At 57.0% G+C, this 12,686-nt stretch overlaps 1 protein-coding gene and 1 non-coding gene across 2 annotated transcripts; both read right to left on the reverse strand.

Annotated features, from left to right (window-relative positions):
• Positions 1 to 1,107: 1,107 nt before the first annotated feature.
• On the reverse strand, positions 1,108 to 1,180 carry TRNAK-UUU (transfer RNA lysine (anticodon UUU)). Its single transcript has one exon. It is a non-coding gene; the product is annotated as a tRNA-Lys (tRNA).
• Positions 1,181 to 4,599: 3,419 nt separating this feature from the next.
• Positions 4,600 to 11,861, reverse strand: LOC135329090 (PHD finger protein 7-like). The gene is made up of 7 exons (XM_064516397.1): positions 11,774 to 11,861; positions 8,289 to 8,425; positions 6,867 to 6,968; positions 6,282 to 6,406; positions 5,557 to 5,719; positions 5,362 to 5,468; positions 4,600 to 4,723 (listed from the first exon to the last, which is right to left on the reverse strand). The coding sequence occupies exons 1-7, from the start codon at positions 11,859 to 11,861 to the stop codon at positions 4,600 to 4,602; spliced, it is 846 nt and encodes a 281-aa protein (XP_064372467.1).
• Positions 11,862 to 12,686: the final 825 nt, after the last annotated feature.

Consider the following 12,686-nt stretch of genomic DNA (forward strand, 5'->3'; position numbering starts at 1 on the left):
CCTTCTTGTTGTCCTTGACACCTCTTGCCAGTTTAAAGTCCCGATGGGCCTTGGCCTTCCTAGCCCCATCCCAGCATTGGATTGCTGGTGCCTTGCTGTGTCGTCCCTCCAGCAGGTATTGGGGTGGTTCAAACCCCCCTGAGGACTAAGGCCTGTGACTGTGAGGCTGCTTCCAGCTGTCTGTAGAAGGCCTCATTTCCTTCTCCTCCCTGCTCAGGTGGCCTGTAGCAAACACCCGCAGCAGTGTCACCCATGTTAGTCTGCCCTTTAATCCCCAGTCGCCAGCTCTGTCTCAGCCCGGAGGGAAAGGCTGTGCCCCTTCCACGGCCCAGTGTCCATGGAGCTACATGGAGAGAGGCGGTAGAGCAGGAGGCCAGTTTTGGGGAGTGGGTACCAGGGCAGCATCCTGCCTGGCTCTGGCTCTGGCTCTGGCTCTTGCTGCGTGGGCATCCTCCCCACACTGTCTGCATGGGCTCTGGTGCACGGGAGGGCTGGGATGCATCCCCCGGGGAGGGCGCTCACCTTGCCTGCACATGGGGAGAGAAGCCCCACGTCAGTAGTTTGTGACTTACTGCTTTTGTTAGGCTCTTGTCCTGCAAGATGTATTTTTGCTGCTCCTTCCTCATCTTCTCAAGGCCTTCCTGTGGGTAAATCAAGCCCAACCGTCTCCTGAGGGAGGATTTCATCTTAGAAACCGGTGAGGCACTTGTCCCTGTTGGCAACAGTGCGAGTGACTGCTCTGTCGCAATGGCTGCAGCCCTGAAGGACACGGAAGTCTAGGAGTGCTTGGAGGTGAGCAAAAGAGTAAATCTCTCAGGCCCTGCCTAGGAGAGTTCCCAGCTGGAGTCTAGGCAGTGAGCAGCAGGCTGCCTAGGAGAGACAGAGTGCAATGTGGGAAGAAAGGCAGATCTGTGTCAGAGCTGCCTCTGCTGGTTTCATCCTTGAGGTGCTTGAGGAAGGAGAGAGAGAGCTTGCGTCTTTTGTGGGAGACAGGAGTTGGATGCCAAGAGTTTATTTATGGCTCTAAGGATGCCCTTGGGGTTCCTCAGTTTTGGCAGTGCCACTTGTTGTGCAAAGGGGAAAGCAGTGAGTAAATAGGAAGGCTGTCGCCTGAACAGGGGCTTGAACCCTGGACCCTCAGATTAAAAGTCTGATGCTCTCCCAACTGAGCTATCCAGGCTTGCTGAGAAGAAAAAGACACCCAGCTCCGGAGCCCAGCCCTAACTGGCAGAGCAGGGGCTTTCTGAGCAGGTCTACAGAGAGAGAGAGAAGAAAACCCTAGACCAGCAATGAATACCTTGCAGGGCTGACTGGGTTAACATTTCCCGTTCACATTTTTGTTCCGAAGAAGGTACTTGCTGCCAGGCTGCACGTCAGACCTGCAGTCTCAGGAGGAGTTCACTCCCACTCAGCAGTGCAGGACGCAGGTGGGAATGCTGTGGCTCTTCCAAGGTGAAACCCTGGGCTGGTCAGCTGTTAACAAACCCCTAGCCCCGATGCCAGCACTTGGAGGGCTCTCTTGCCCCTTTCCTCTGCTCCCATGCAAGGTCCTGGCAGAGCGGGTGCCTCCTGAGCCCCTCCTGGTGGCTGGAGTGATGGTGCTGCGGCCCCCCAGCACCGGGTGTCCATACTGCAGCGCCTTTTCCGTGGGGCAGGCAGCACGAGAGCAGTCCCTCCTCCACACACAGCTGGCCCAGGAGAGGCATATCCCAGGCCTCTGCACAGGCCTGAGCATCCCCACCCGGGGCGGCACCACGGCAGAGGCGCTGGCACCTCTGTGTGAGCCCTCTGCTGCTGCTCGGACCCTGCAGGGAGCAGGAAAAAAGCACAAGCTTCATGGCCAGTGCTGGGGAGCTTTGTGTCTCTGCCCTGGGGCAGGGACCCTGGGCCCAGAGCCTGCCGCTGTGGAGAGGGGAGGGTGGGTAGATGGGCTGGTGCAGGCAGGGCCAGGGTGGGCTTTGGCAGGACACGGCTGCCTCAGGAACAGCAGCTCTCCGTTTTGGAGAGGATGGCTCTGAATGTTTTGAATTCACATCTCTAGGGAGCTGGCAGGATGCTACCCAGAAGGCAAAATACAAGCATCCCATTGAATGGGGGTGGGGGTGTAGCAGCAGCATGCAGTCTTTCTGGGCGTTGGTCTGAGAGGCTTGCTCTGCTACCAAACTCCTGGTGCCTTTTAGTACAGCTGGCTCAATCACCTGTAAGTTTGCCTGGATACTTGCTGACAATTTGGTGGCGCTCTAAGTAGGGTTGCTTGTGGAAGTGTTACAAGACAACCCTGAGAAGCTCAGAAAGAAGACTCCGTGAGCACCCTCCCTGGTCGGAACAGGTAAGCGACTCAAAGGTGCAACGCAGTAATTATTAAGAGACATTGCATAAAGGGTATGTATGATACAAGGGTAACTGGTTGTTGTGGTAACCAAAGGAAAGCTTTGTACACGTTTGGACAGTGACGACTGGAGTGTACGAAAGCGTAATTGGTAAGAACGTTCTTTTAAGGGTAATAATATGGGAACAGGACAATCTGTGGGGGTATCCTCCTGTTCTCCTTTAGGATGCATCCTGAAACATTGGAGTAAGTTTGGTGGGAATCCTTTAACAAGGAGAAAACTAAAGGAATACTGTACTCAGTGGTGGCCAATGTATAAACTGGAGGATGAGGAAAAATGGCCAGAAATGGGAACGCTAAACTATAATACAATCTTGCAACTTATGTTGTTTTGCAGGAGACAGAACAAATGGGATGAGGTCCCATATGTAGATTTGTTCTTCTCTCTGAGAAATGATCATGAAACTAGAAAAAAAAATGTAAGCTGTTGATCTCTGACTCAAATGTGTTAATGATGGGCGGAGGAGTCTCCTGCGGTTCAGCAGAGGGAAACGCCAAGTCCTGCGCCTGGCGAGGCATAACCCCATGCTGCGGGAGCTGGGAGCGTAGAGCCTGGAGGAGAGAAGGCTCAAGGGGCCTCTTGTCTTACGTGGTGGAGGGCAGAAAAGAAGACAGAACCCGACTCTTCTCTGTCTGGTCGGTGCCCAGTGACAGGATGAGAAGCACTGGCTCCAAATACGCCTTGGCTCCAACTCCTACCGCCACTGCCCACCTCAACCTGAGCCGCCTAGCCCTGTTGCCCTCCCACCAGCAGATGATGCCAGAAGTTGGGGATCCTGCCTGCCTGCTCTGAACTCCAGTCCCTTTTGCCCTCTCTCTGCTTGAGCAAGCTGGGTTATGGGACCTCCCCTCTGTGGAGTTGGGGGCTCTGCGGGAGCACCCACACTCTGCCCTCCTCTTGTCATCCAAGGGAAGCCTAAGGCTCCCCTGGCTTTGTCTCCCACAGAATGCTTCTGCTCCCCTCTGTGTCAGCCCAGGCAGCCTCCTGAGAGACAACAAGGCCACAGGCACGTGGACGAGCACCTGGCCAAAGCCTGGCCTTAGCTAGAAAGCTCTCAGGAAGGTCCTGGCAACAGTCAAAGAGAGCAGAAGCCCGCAGCTCCCACCCCAAAACCAGACCCCACAGAACGGCGGAGCAGGAAGCAGGCCATTCTCCGAACACAGGTCAATCAGCACAGCCCCTCGCAGAGCATCCTTTATTTAGCTGCTGACTTCATGGCCCTGCAGCACACCCCTTGCATGAGCCTGTGGGAGATTGTGCGGCTCCGCAAGCCTCCCCTTGCTGGCACAGCGTGGTTCCCTGCTGCTGGGAAGACAGCGGCCCTCTCAGGGCAGGCAGTGCAGTGGGGCTGTAGCATGCAGGCAGCTCCTGCACAGCTAGCCCCGGGGTGTTCCCCTTGACTCCCTCTGCCAGCGGCTGGGCATCAGTGCCCTCAGCAGCGGTCTTCAGGGCTGGCTGTAGGGATGTGCGGGCCGGTGCAGGAACCTGGAGCGGCCTGCCCTCCTGTCTCGCCCGGACAGCACTGAGCTGCTGCTCCCAGCATCCGGGGAGCCCTGGGAGGATGCCAGCACTGCCTGGCTGGTGCTGGGGCAGCCTGGTGCCGACGGCACGCTGGATGCTGTAAGGGGAGGCAGAAAGGTCAGCACATCCACCACACACCCACTGGACTGGAGAGATCGGAGCTGTGCCCCGCAACCCTCCCGGGTGACTCTGCCACCCCCACCCTGACCACCCCCTGCCAGGGCCTGCCTGGCACCTGCCTCTAGCCCTGGCACCCAGGTCCTCGGCCCCTTACCAGTGCTCTGGCCAGCACAGCCGTCACACTCCCACAGGCCCGTGGCATCCCCCACGGAGGAGCATCGGCGGTGTGTCCCGCTGGCAGCGCACGAGGAGCACAGCAGCAGTTGCCATGGGCTGGGGAAGCAGAGAGGCTGCTGAGCAGGGAGGCCCCAGCAGGGAGTGATGCCAGGGAGCCCCCCAAGGACAAAGTGGCCAGAGAGCGGCAGTGCCCACAGAGCTTCCTGGCCTGGCCCCACCTGGCTGCCAAGAGTCCTTGCTCCCCAGGTCCTGGCTGAGACAAATGAACCTCGGCAGAACCCAGGACCCTGGGGTCCTTCCACCTTCTTGCAAGCCCTTCAGACATCTGGCCAAGCCACTGCTAAGGCCTCTGCCTCCTCTGAGGAGGCTGGGAAACTGCTGCTGCAGAGGCTTACCCCTCCTCTTCTGACTGCTCCCTGCCTCCCCGGTAAAGGCACTGGCTGGCATCACAGTGGCTGTATGTTTCATATAGGTCTTCCAAGTTCTGCTCCTCCTCCTCCTCCCAAGCCGGTCTTCTGTGGGAGAAGGAAGGAAAGGACATGAGACTCCCTCACCCCTTGCATCGGTCAGATCCTGACTGCAGGCCCCTGGTCTTCTGGAGCCCTTTGTTTGCATCACCTCAGTGAAGCAGGGGACTAGGCCAGCAGGACACGTGGGGGCCAGGCCTCTTTGGGAGTCCCACCCAAGCCTTGCTGGGCCCTCTTCAGGACTGACGTTCCCCCTCTGCAAAATGGGACTGATGCCACTGACCTCTGCTCTCAACTGCCTGAGATGCTTGCAGGCAGAAACCAAGAGGGAAGAGCCCTAACGGGAGTTCAGTGGGAGCCCTCCTTGCCCCAGAAGAGCTTTGAGGGAGAGAAGCTGATCCCAGGAGAAAAAAAGCCCAGAAAGCAGCTGGACAATCTCACGGAACAACAAATCCCTCCACAGCTCATAACCACCAATGCCCTAATTCTTCCTCAGCAAGCCCCTTTCCTGTGGGAGGAACAGAGTACAGGACATCCCTGTAGGCAGAGCTGTATCATCCTCTCCTGCAGGCAGCTGCTCTTGCTGGAGGTACAGCCTGTGTGGAGGGACTGTGGGCTGGGCGGGAACAGCTCCCTGGCCATTCTCATCTCTTCTACGCATGGCGAGAGGGAGGAAGAGAACCAACCTGTCAGGTATGCGGATACCCAGGCGCCACATCTCAGGCAGAAACTTCTCACGGTCCTTGCACAAGGGACACGCAAAGTGCTTCAAAGCAGAACGGAGAGCATGTCCCTGCAGGAGAACGACTACCAGTGTGAGCGGGACACTGCTGCTGGGCACCTCTGGTGCTTCAGAGGTGGGAGAGGGGAGGGTCTCCTACCTGGATGCAGCCTCGGTGGAACCAGGCGTGCTTGCAGAAGGGACACACCATGGTGCTGTAGGAGGTCCTGTCCTCCACGGGCTCCATGCAGATGATGCACACGGTGTCCCCGTCTTGGTGCGTCTCCACTGTCTGCTGTGGGCGATGCTCCCAGCACAATGACCTGAGCGAAGACAAAGAGGGGAGCCTGGAGGAGCTGCAGGAGTCCTTCCTTGTCTCTGGATGAGGCTTCCCATGGCTGTAGAGGCCATCACCACTGCAGTGCTCTGTGCACATGTCCCTTTTCACATCCCTTTCCTCCCAGCGTGTTCCCCACCCAAAAGGGCTCCGCATGTCCTGGCTGAGGCCTGGGCTCCACACTTGCTTGAAGGGCCCTGGGGCACTTATGGGGGCTTTGCCTGCAGGGTGGAGGCCTTGGCAAAGACACACGTTTGCCAGCCTTCAGCCCTTAGGAATCCATCCTGGCCCCCCAGGGGGCTGAGACCAATGGATTGCTAGGGCATCGCTGATGGCACACCCTCCTGCTCAGCTCCAGCACCACAGGGAAGGGGGGAAAACGGTACATGAGCCCTCCATGTCCTGGATCAGGCCCCAGGGGACATTTGCAGGGGTCACTGCAGGGCAGAGCAGGCAGGTTGCCCAAACGCTTGGCCAGTGAGGGCAGCGGGGAGCAGGAGGGGATTTTAGGCACGGGAGGCTCCAGCCCGAGAAATGGCAGCCCTTACCTGAACTCCCCAAAGAACTGCGAGACGCAGCCCTGTCTGGACCCGCAGGGGAAGTGGAACTTGTGGGCGCATCGCTTCTGCTGGCATGCAACGGTGGCCCCCATCTTTCCACAGACACAGCAGGTCTGCAAAGAGCACAGCAGCACCCCGCTCACCATCAGTGACATTGGTCAGGGACCCCGAGCTCTGCCCTGCCCTTCGGGGGAGGACACAGGGCTCTCTGGACCTGGCTCAGCTCACATAGGAGCCTTCTGTTAAAGAACCCTCTTTTCCAGCTTGTCCTCAAAACACCCTGCCTATGATCTTCTTGGACATCAGCATCAGCATCAGGTAAAGAAACCAAGCAGGTGACCCTGAGCTTGTGATGGGGAGCCAGGAGCGGCAGCAGGCAATGACGTGCAGCCAGGCTCTCCCTCCTTCATTAGCACCGCTAGGGAGCTGGCTGCCTTCTTGCAGAGACAGACATGCAGGAGCACTTGGGACACTAATGCAAGCTGGGCTCGTGACCTCCTGGGACTGGCTAGGGAAGGCCATGAGGGAGACCCGTCACAGCAACACAACCCTCCTCCCCTGCTAGATCCTCACCTTCTGGGCTGCCCGATTCACTGCCTGCCTGATATCCTCAGGGAGGAACCGGCAGAATCCATCCTCATCCGTGCCTCTCTGGTAAAGCCCTTCAGCAAGATACTGGAAGGCAGAAAAGTGCAGGAGCTCATCAGGTCAGTGAGACAGGCACCATTCTTGATGGCTTGTCCTGAGCCTTGAGAGACAGCAGGGGCAGGCAGTGCTTAGCTCCCCCGGGACTGGGCGAGCTGCAGTAGCGCTTGCCTTAGACCTCTTTCTGAACAAGAAGGCATGGGGAGGGCCGAGCTCTGGGTGTGCTGTGGCTTTGCAAGCTGCTGACCCAGGGAACTGTGCAGAAGAGCTGGTGGACACCACTGCACAGCCATTGCTCAGGAAAGCAACTCAAAGAGACCCTGGGGCTGGGCGCATTCTCTTTTGAGGACCAGGTCGGGAGGGCTGGATCTCCCACACACACAGGGAACAGGGTCAATCGGCAGCATCCGGGTGGGGAGGCTGTGCTGGGAGCGCAGGAGGAGGAGTCGGCACCTACAGGGCGCCTGGGGCTGTGATTCCACGCATGCACACGTGCCCCTTGGGGTGCCAGGGCAAAGCTGTGGGCAGCCCCAGGGGAACTCACCAGGCAAAACTCATGTGCACAGAGGCCGTCCTCCTGGCACGTCTGCCCGTAGACATCCGGCTCAGAGTGCGCACGGCGACACAGCACACACTCTGGAGGCAGGGAGGGAAGCAGCGAGGGAGAGCACACATCACCACCACTGAGCACCTCTGGAGGGGCTGGGGAGAGTCAGCCTGAGGATTTCCCCCAAGGGAGCATCGTCTCTCGGCTGTGCCAGGGGGTGCAGCAGGCCTGGAGCCGTTGGCAGGGCCCGTGGGGGCCTTGGAGAGGAAGGGGGCATTGCTGGGATGTGCGTCACAACAGGCGCCCAGGAGTGCGATGGGCAGGAGGTGGCAGACAGCCTGCGGAAGGGTGTCGCTGGGTCTCAGGAGTCAGAGCACCTCCCCACAGGCCGTGGGGCTTTGCCTTCACAGCCGGTCCCCGTCCACTCCCACGCACATCCCGCTCCCACGGAAACCCCAGCAAGGTGCTGACTCCAGCCCCCACCTCTCCCCGACTGTGCCACGCTCTGGCCCAAAGCAAGGCCCCTCCAAGCTCCCCACAGCCTCAGAGGCTCCCGCGCTCTCCCTGCCCTTGCCTTCCCCTTTCCTCCCTGGACTCCTGGAGCACAGCAAGCTCTGGGCAGCGCCTGCCCTCCCCACACAGCCCGCCCTCCCCACACAACAAGCCTCCTTGGCTGAAGTTCAAGAGGGGCCCTGCAGTGGGGCTCTTGAGGACCTCCTGCAGCCCATTGCCACCACTCCCAGCTCTGCACAAAAGTCACCCCCACAACACCTTTGCCCGGTTTCTGTGAGCTGCCGGGATACTTTGCTCTCACCATCCTCCCTCGACTGGCGAGCCTTCCGCTTCATGGCGGCCACAGTGCAGGTCGGTCCTGAGAGCTCTGAAAAGGTCCTGCCACAGCTAGGCTGGGCTTTCCCCTCCAGAGGCTCCTCTGCCGACCCTGAGGGACGAGCAGGACAAGGGGGTGACTGCAGCACAGCACCAGGACCTCAGAGGCATGGGCACCTGCTCCCTCCCTCAGCAGCACCCACCAAGCCCCTCCGCTGCCCTGACACTCAAGCAAGGCTGGTGCTGCCCAAATCTCTGTCACACCACAGCCGAGGGGCACTGCTGATGGGCACGGGAGGCTGACAGCCCTTGAGCTCTGCGGCTCCCCTGAGAAGTGGCATTGTCTCCCCGGCTGCCCTTTCCGCCCTGCGCAGGACCCCCGATCCACACCCCTCCCCAAGCCATCCCTCTGCGGGACACCTGCCCCCACTCCCCTCACCTCACCAGGTTGCTCAGAGGAGCTGCCTCCCAACCTAGTGCCAGCCAGACACCAGGAGGCCTTTATCTCCTGGCCCTGGTGACCCGTGTCATCGCATTGTCCACTGTGACACCGTCACCGTGTCTGTCACTGGGTTCCATGTGAAGAAGAAGTCTGGGGGCCAGAATCTGGGCACAAGAGCCCTTGGCGACCCTGGCAGACAGGGATTTTGCTCCTGCGGCTTCTTCAGACCCCTCGCAACAAGCAGACCCTGCCGTTCAGGCCCCTCAGAGAGATGGTCGACAAAGAGAGCCTCCCATTGCTCCCTGGCTCTGGGCAGAAATCCTCCACTCCTGGGGGCTGCCTTTCCCTCGCACACCCTCGTCTCTGCCTGCCAGTCCTGCTCCCAAGCTCCCTTGGCCTCCTCCCTGATGGCAGGCACAGGCACGCCTCCATTGCAGGCACAGCTGGGGCTGGGCAGCGCCAGGGGATTCTGTCCTAGCGCCTAAAGCAGAAACATCCACCCCAGAGCCCCTCTCTGCTGAAACCTGCCCTCCCACAAGTGCCCTGACCTCGAGAGTGGGGGCAGAAAATGAGGGAGGCTCTGCTGTCCCTCCTGCCCTCTCTGCAACAATCAGACATGGGCCTCTTGGATCACTCCTGGCTCTCCCCAGTGCCTGTGCCCTTGCGGGCCTCTCTCCTTCTTCCCACCGTGGGGTTCCTTGCAGTTGTCCGGAAACATGTCCAAGACAGAAAAGGCGAATGCCCGCAGCTGAAAAAGGGCACACAATTGGACATTTCCATACACGTGCCAGGCATGCTTCTCCCAGCTCTGGTGCCAGCACTGCCTCTGCCTCTGGTGCTGCAGCAAGGGAAGGTTGCCTTGCAGGCCTGGGAGGAGTTTCAGGGCTCTTCCAACCCCATCAAGCTGTCAGCCTCTCCTCATAGACTCTCCCTGTTTTTATCTGTTTCTGCCACATCTCCTCTCTATGAAGACAGGTTTCAAAATGGTATGAGCACTGCCAAACAGCTAGGAAGAATGTCAATGTTTAATGGACAGGTGTTCACACCAGAACTCGTAGGTTTTAATTCATAAAGTGACCATGGCCTAACTGAAGAAAAACTACTTTGTTCAAGGCAGGAATTATTCTTGTTGCTTACTTGGTTTACTGACAGGACAGACTTATTTTGCTTCTGAGTTTGAAAAGTTGGCTCTCTAAAACCAATGAAAAAGCTGAATGCTTTTCTTGAATAATGAGGACATTGACAGCAGCAGCGGGAGTCCTGCAGCAGCATGCCTCCCCTCAGCCCCGGAGGTGCCGTCCCTAGGGACTGGCCAGTCTGGACCTCCATGTAGTCTTTACTCCTCAGCGAGTGGGGCCAGGGACAAGCCAAAGAGGGGCAGCCATCAGTCCCCCAGAGTTAGGTGTAATGTCTTAACTGTGCTCAAATGAAAACAGAAAGAGGGATAGGCCTGCGCTGTAACACCCAGGTGTGGCGTGATGTCGGCAAAGGAAAGGCCAGGATCTCCGCTTTCCCTTGACGTGACAGGACACGCCATTCCCCTCTCCTGGCAATTGCAGTATAGACTCTTTGATGGCCTCCAGTACTGTGTGTTTAGGTTTGGAAAGAGGACTCTTACTTGCAGACAGTCTCGAAGGAGGAGGAAGTGATGCAGTGAGAAAAGCAAGCCTGCCACGTGTCTATCTACGGCACTTCTCTTGGCATTTGGTAGAAAGGGACAGACTCCTAGTGAACTAAACAGTGCCCCAAAGCTCAGTAAAGCAGCATCCGTTAAACTAAAGCAAGGAGCTGCTTCATGTTTAATCCCATCTGTGCCAGTTCTGCCTGAGCCCCAGGAGTAACCCAGAGCAGGACACAGCTCAAACACTTGCACCACCCGAGAGCTATTTGAGAGCTTCTGCATCCCTCCGCGCTCTCATGAAAATGTCTATGGACCCTGAACTAGTTTCATCAAACAGAAAGTTCCTTTCAGATACCTCTGCGGGGAAGAAGAAAAAGATCCTGAACTTGTGGAGTCGCAACTTGCCTTTAGATGCCCCAAAGAGCTGTGTCCTGGAAGCAGAGCCAGGAGAGAAATGCAGGCAACACGAGAGTCTCACAGACACCCACTACGCACTTGCCATGCAGCCAGAAAACAGGCGTTGTTGTGACCTGTGGTCATAGCCCTTCAAAGCTGGCGCAGACAGTTGCGTTCAAAGGACACCTCTCACTCGCACCAGAACAACAGCACAGCCTCACCCTCATCCCTTTCGACAAGAGACTCACCCCACAGAGGACTTTTTTCTCTGCTCCGTTTCCTCCTTCACTTGCTCTCCAGGGAATGGCTTTTGTGCTGCTTTGCCTGCTCCATACTCTGAAAAAGACAGCTTGCTGGGAGGAGATGGTGACCTAAGAAAGTCTCTCTGGGGGAAGAATTTCACACGAGAGGAGCAGAATGTCTGATCTCTGTGGCTGGTCTCATAGGCATGACTTTGTCACATTCAGCCTGAAGATCCTCATTTTGAAATTCCCAGTTTTGAAAGGGAAATGGAGCTTTGGCACAGGTTGGCAGCCCTTTGACAATCATCTCCAGGTCATTTTTCTCCTCAAATTCAAACACAGTAGTTCTGTGAGGAACTACAGTGTTCTTTCTGCCCTTTGAATTCAAGGTAAAATTTGTTATTCACAAAGCCAATGGATTTCCCTAGCTTTTGTCTCCTTCCTGCACAAACTCCTCAAACAGAAGAGCAGCTTGCAACATATGCTCGGGAATGGAGTGCAGTGAGAAAGTGTCCTTCACCAGTGTCAGCTGCAACCCGTGGGGCGAGCACCAGTCAACTGCAACTGGTGGTGCAGGGCTGTTGGGGGCTCCTGGTCCAGAACAAGTCCCCAGAGATTTGCCATGCTGGGTGAAATACAGTCCCAGGAAGCCCTTTAGACTATCCCATACATCCCATGATAACCTTGGCTCTGCTTCCCTAGGGGTACGGACAACAGGGAAAGCTACACAGCTCTGTAAGGAGTCAGCTGTTACATTACCTTTTTTGACCCTCTTATCGCTAAGCTCTTCTTTTTTCACCTTTGTTGCTTGAATAGGCTTTGCACTGTCTTTCACAGCAGGTTTCATGGCTCTTCTCCGAGGCTTAGTCTGAAGCTGAAACCTGGAAAGAAGGCGGCGGCACCAGGTTGAAGTGAGAACACACACATTCCCTTTGCAATTTGCATTAGGGATCTGGTCACAGAGGTCTTTCAGAGGTGCTGTCAAGTCCAGAGTGTTCCAAAGCAGATGACGCAACATGCTTGCAGATGATTTGAGAAAACTGAGTCCAGTGCCTGGAGGGGCATACATCTGCCTTCCTGCCATTGGATACCACCTCTAATCTCTTATTTATAGAGTATATGGAGAACGGACTGGTCTCTTTTTCTCCAGTTAGACAAAACCATGGGGAAGGCTAGTCTTGCCCTCCAGCTCACTTGCAGACCTTCCCTGACAAATGTCAGTGCACCTGTAAAGAGTAAACTCCACCCTCTCGGTGGTTACTGGAGTTGCTCTACAGCCCTGGGTGCATGACAGAGCTCTGCAGAGCCCCACTGCACAGCAGCTACCCTGAGGTCAAGAAATCCCTCCTTCTGTACCCCTCGTCTGTACCCAGGAAGGAGGCAGTCAGGAGGCAATCTGTGCCCTCGAGACTCACAGGGCCCATGAAAATGGCACAAAGTGCAGTGACAGAAAAGATGCACGGTCTCTCGAATGCAAGCCTTCACTGTCTTCCTTGAAGCCACGACGTCCAAGGCTAAGTCAGCACACTTCAGTGGCTCCATTTGTTTCTGATCTAGCAAACAACAACAACAGACAAAAGAACTCACAGGACCGTTCAAGAAACTGAAGCCAAGCTTCAGCTGCCCCCAGGCTCTCAGGCAACACACAGCTTCAGAGCTGTCCTCTTGACGC

The sequence above is a fragment of the Dromaius novaehollandiae genome, chromosome 8 (genome assembly GCF_036370855.1).
Source record: "Dromaius novaehollandiae isolate bDroNov1 chromosome 8, bDroNov1.hap1, whole genome shotgun sequence".
Lineage (NCBI taxonomy): Eukaryota > Metazoa > Chordata > Aves > Casuariiformes > Dromaiidae > Dromaius > Dromaius novaehollandiae.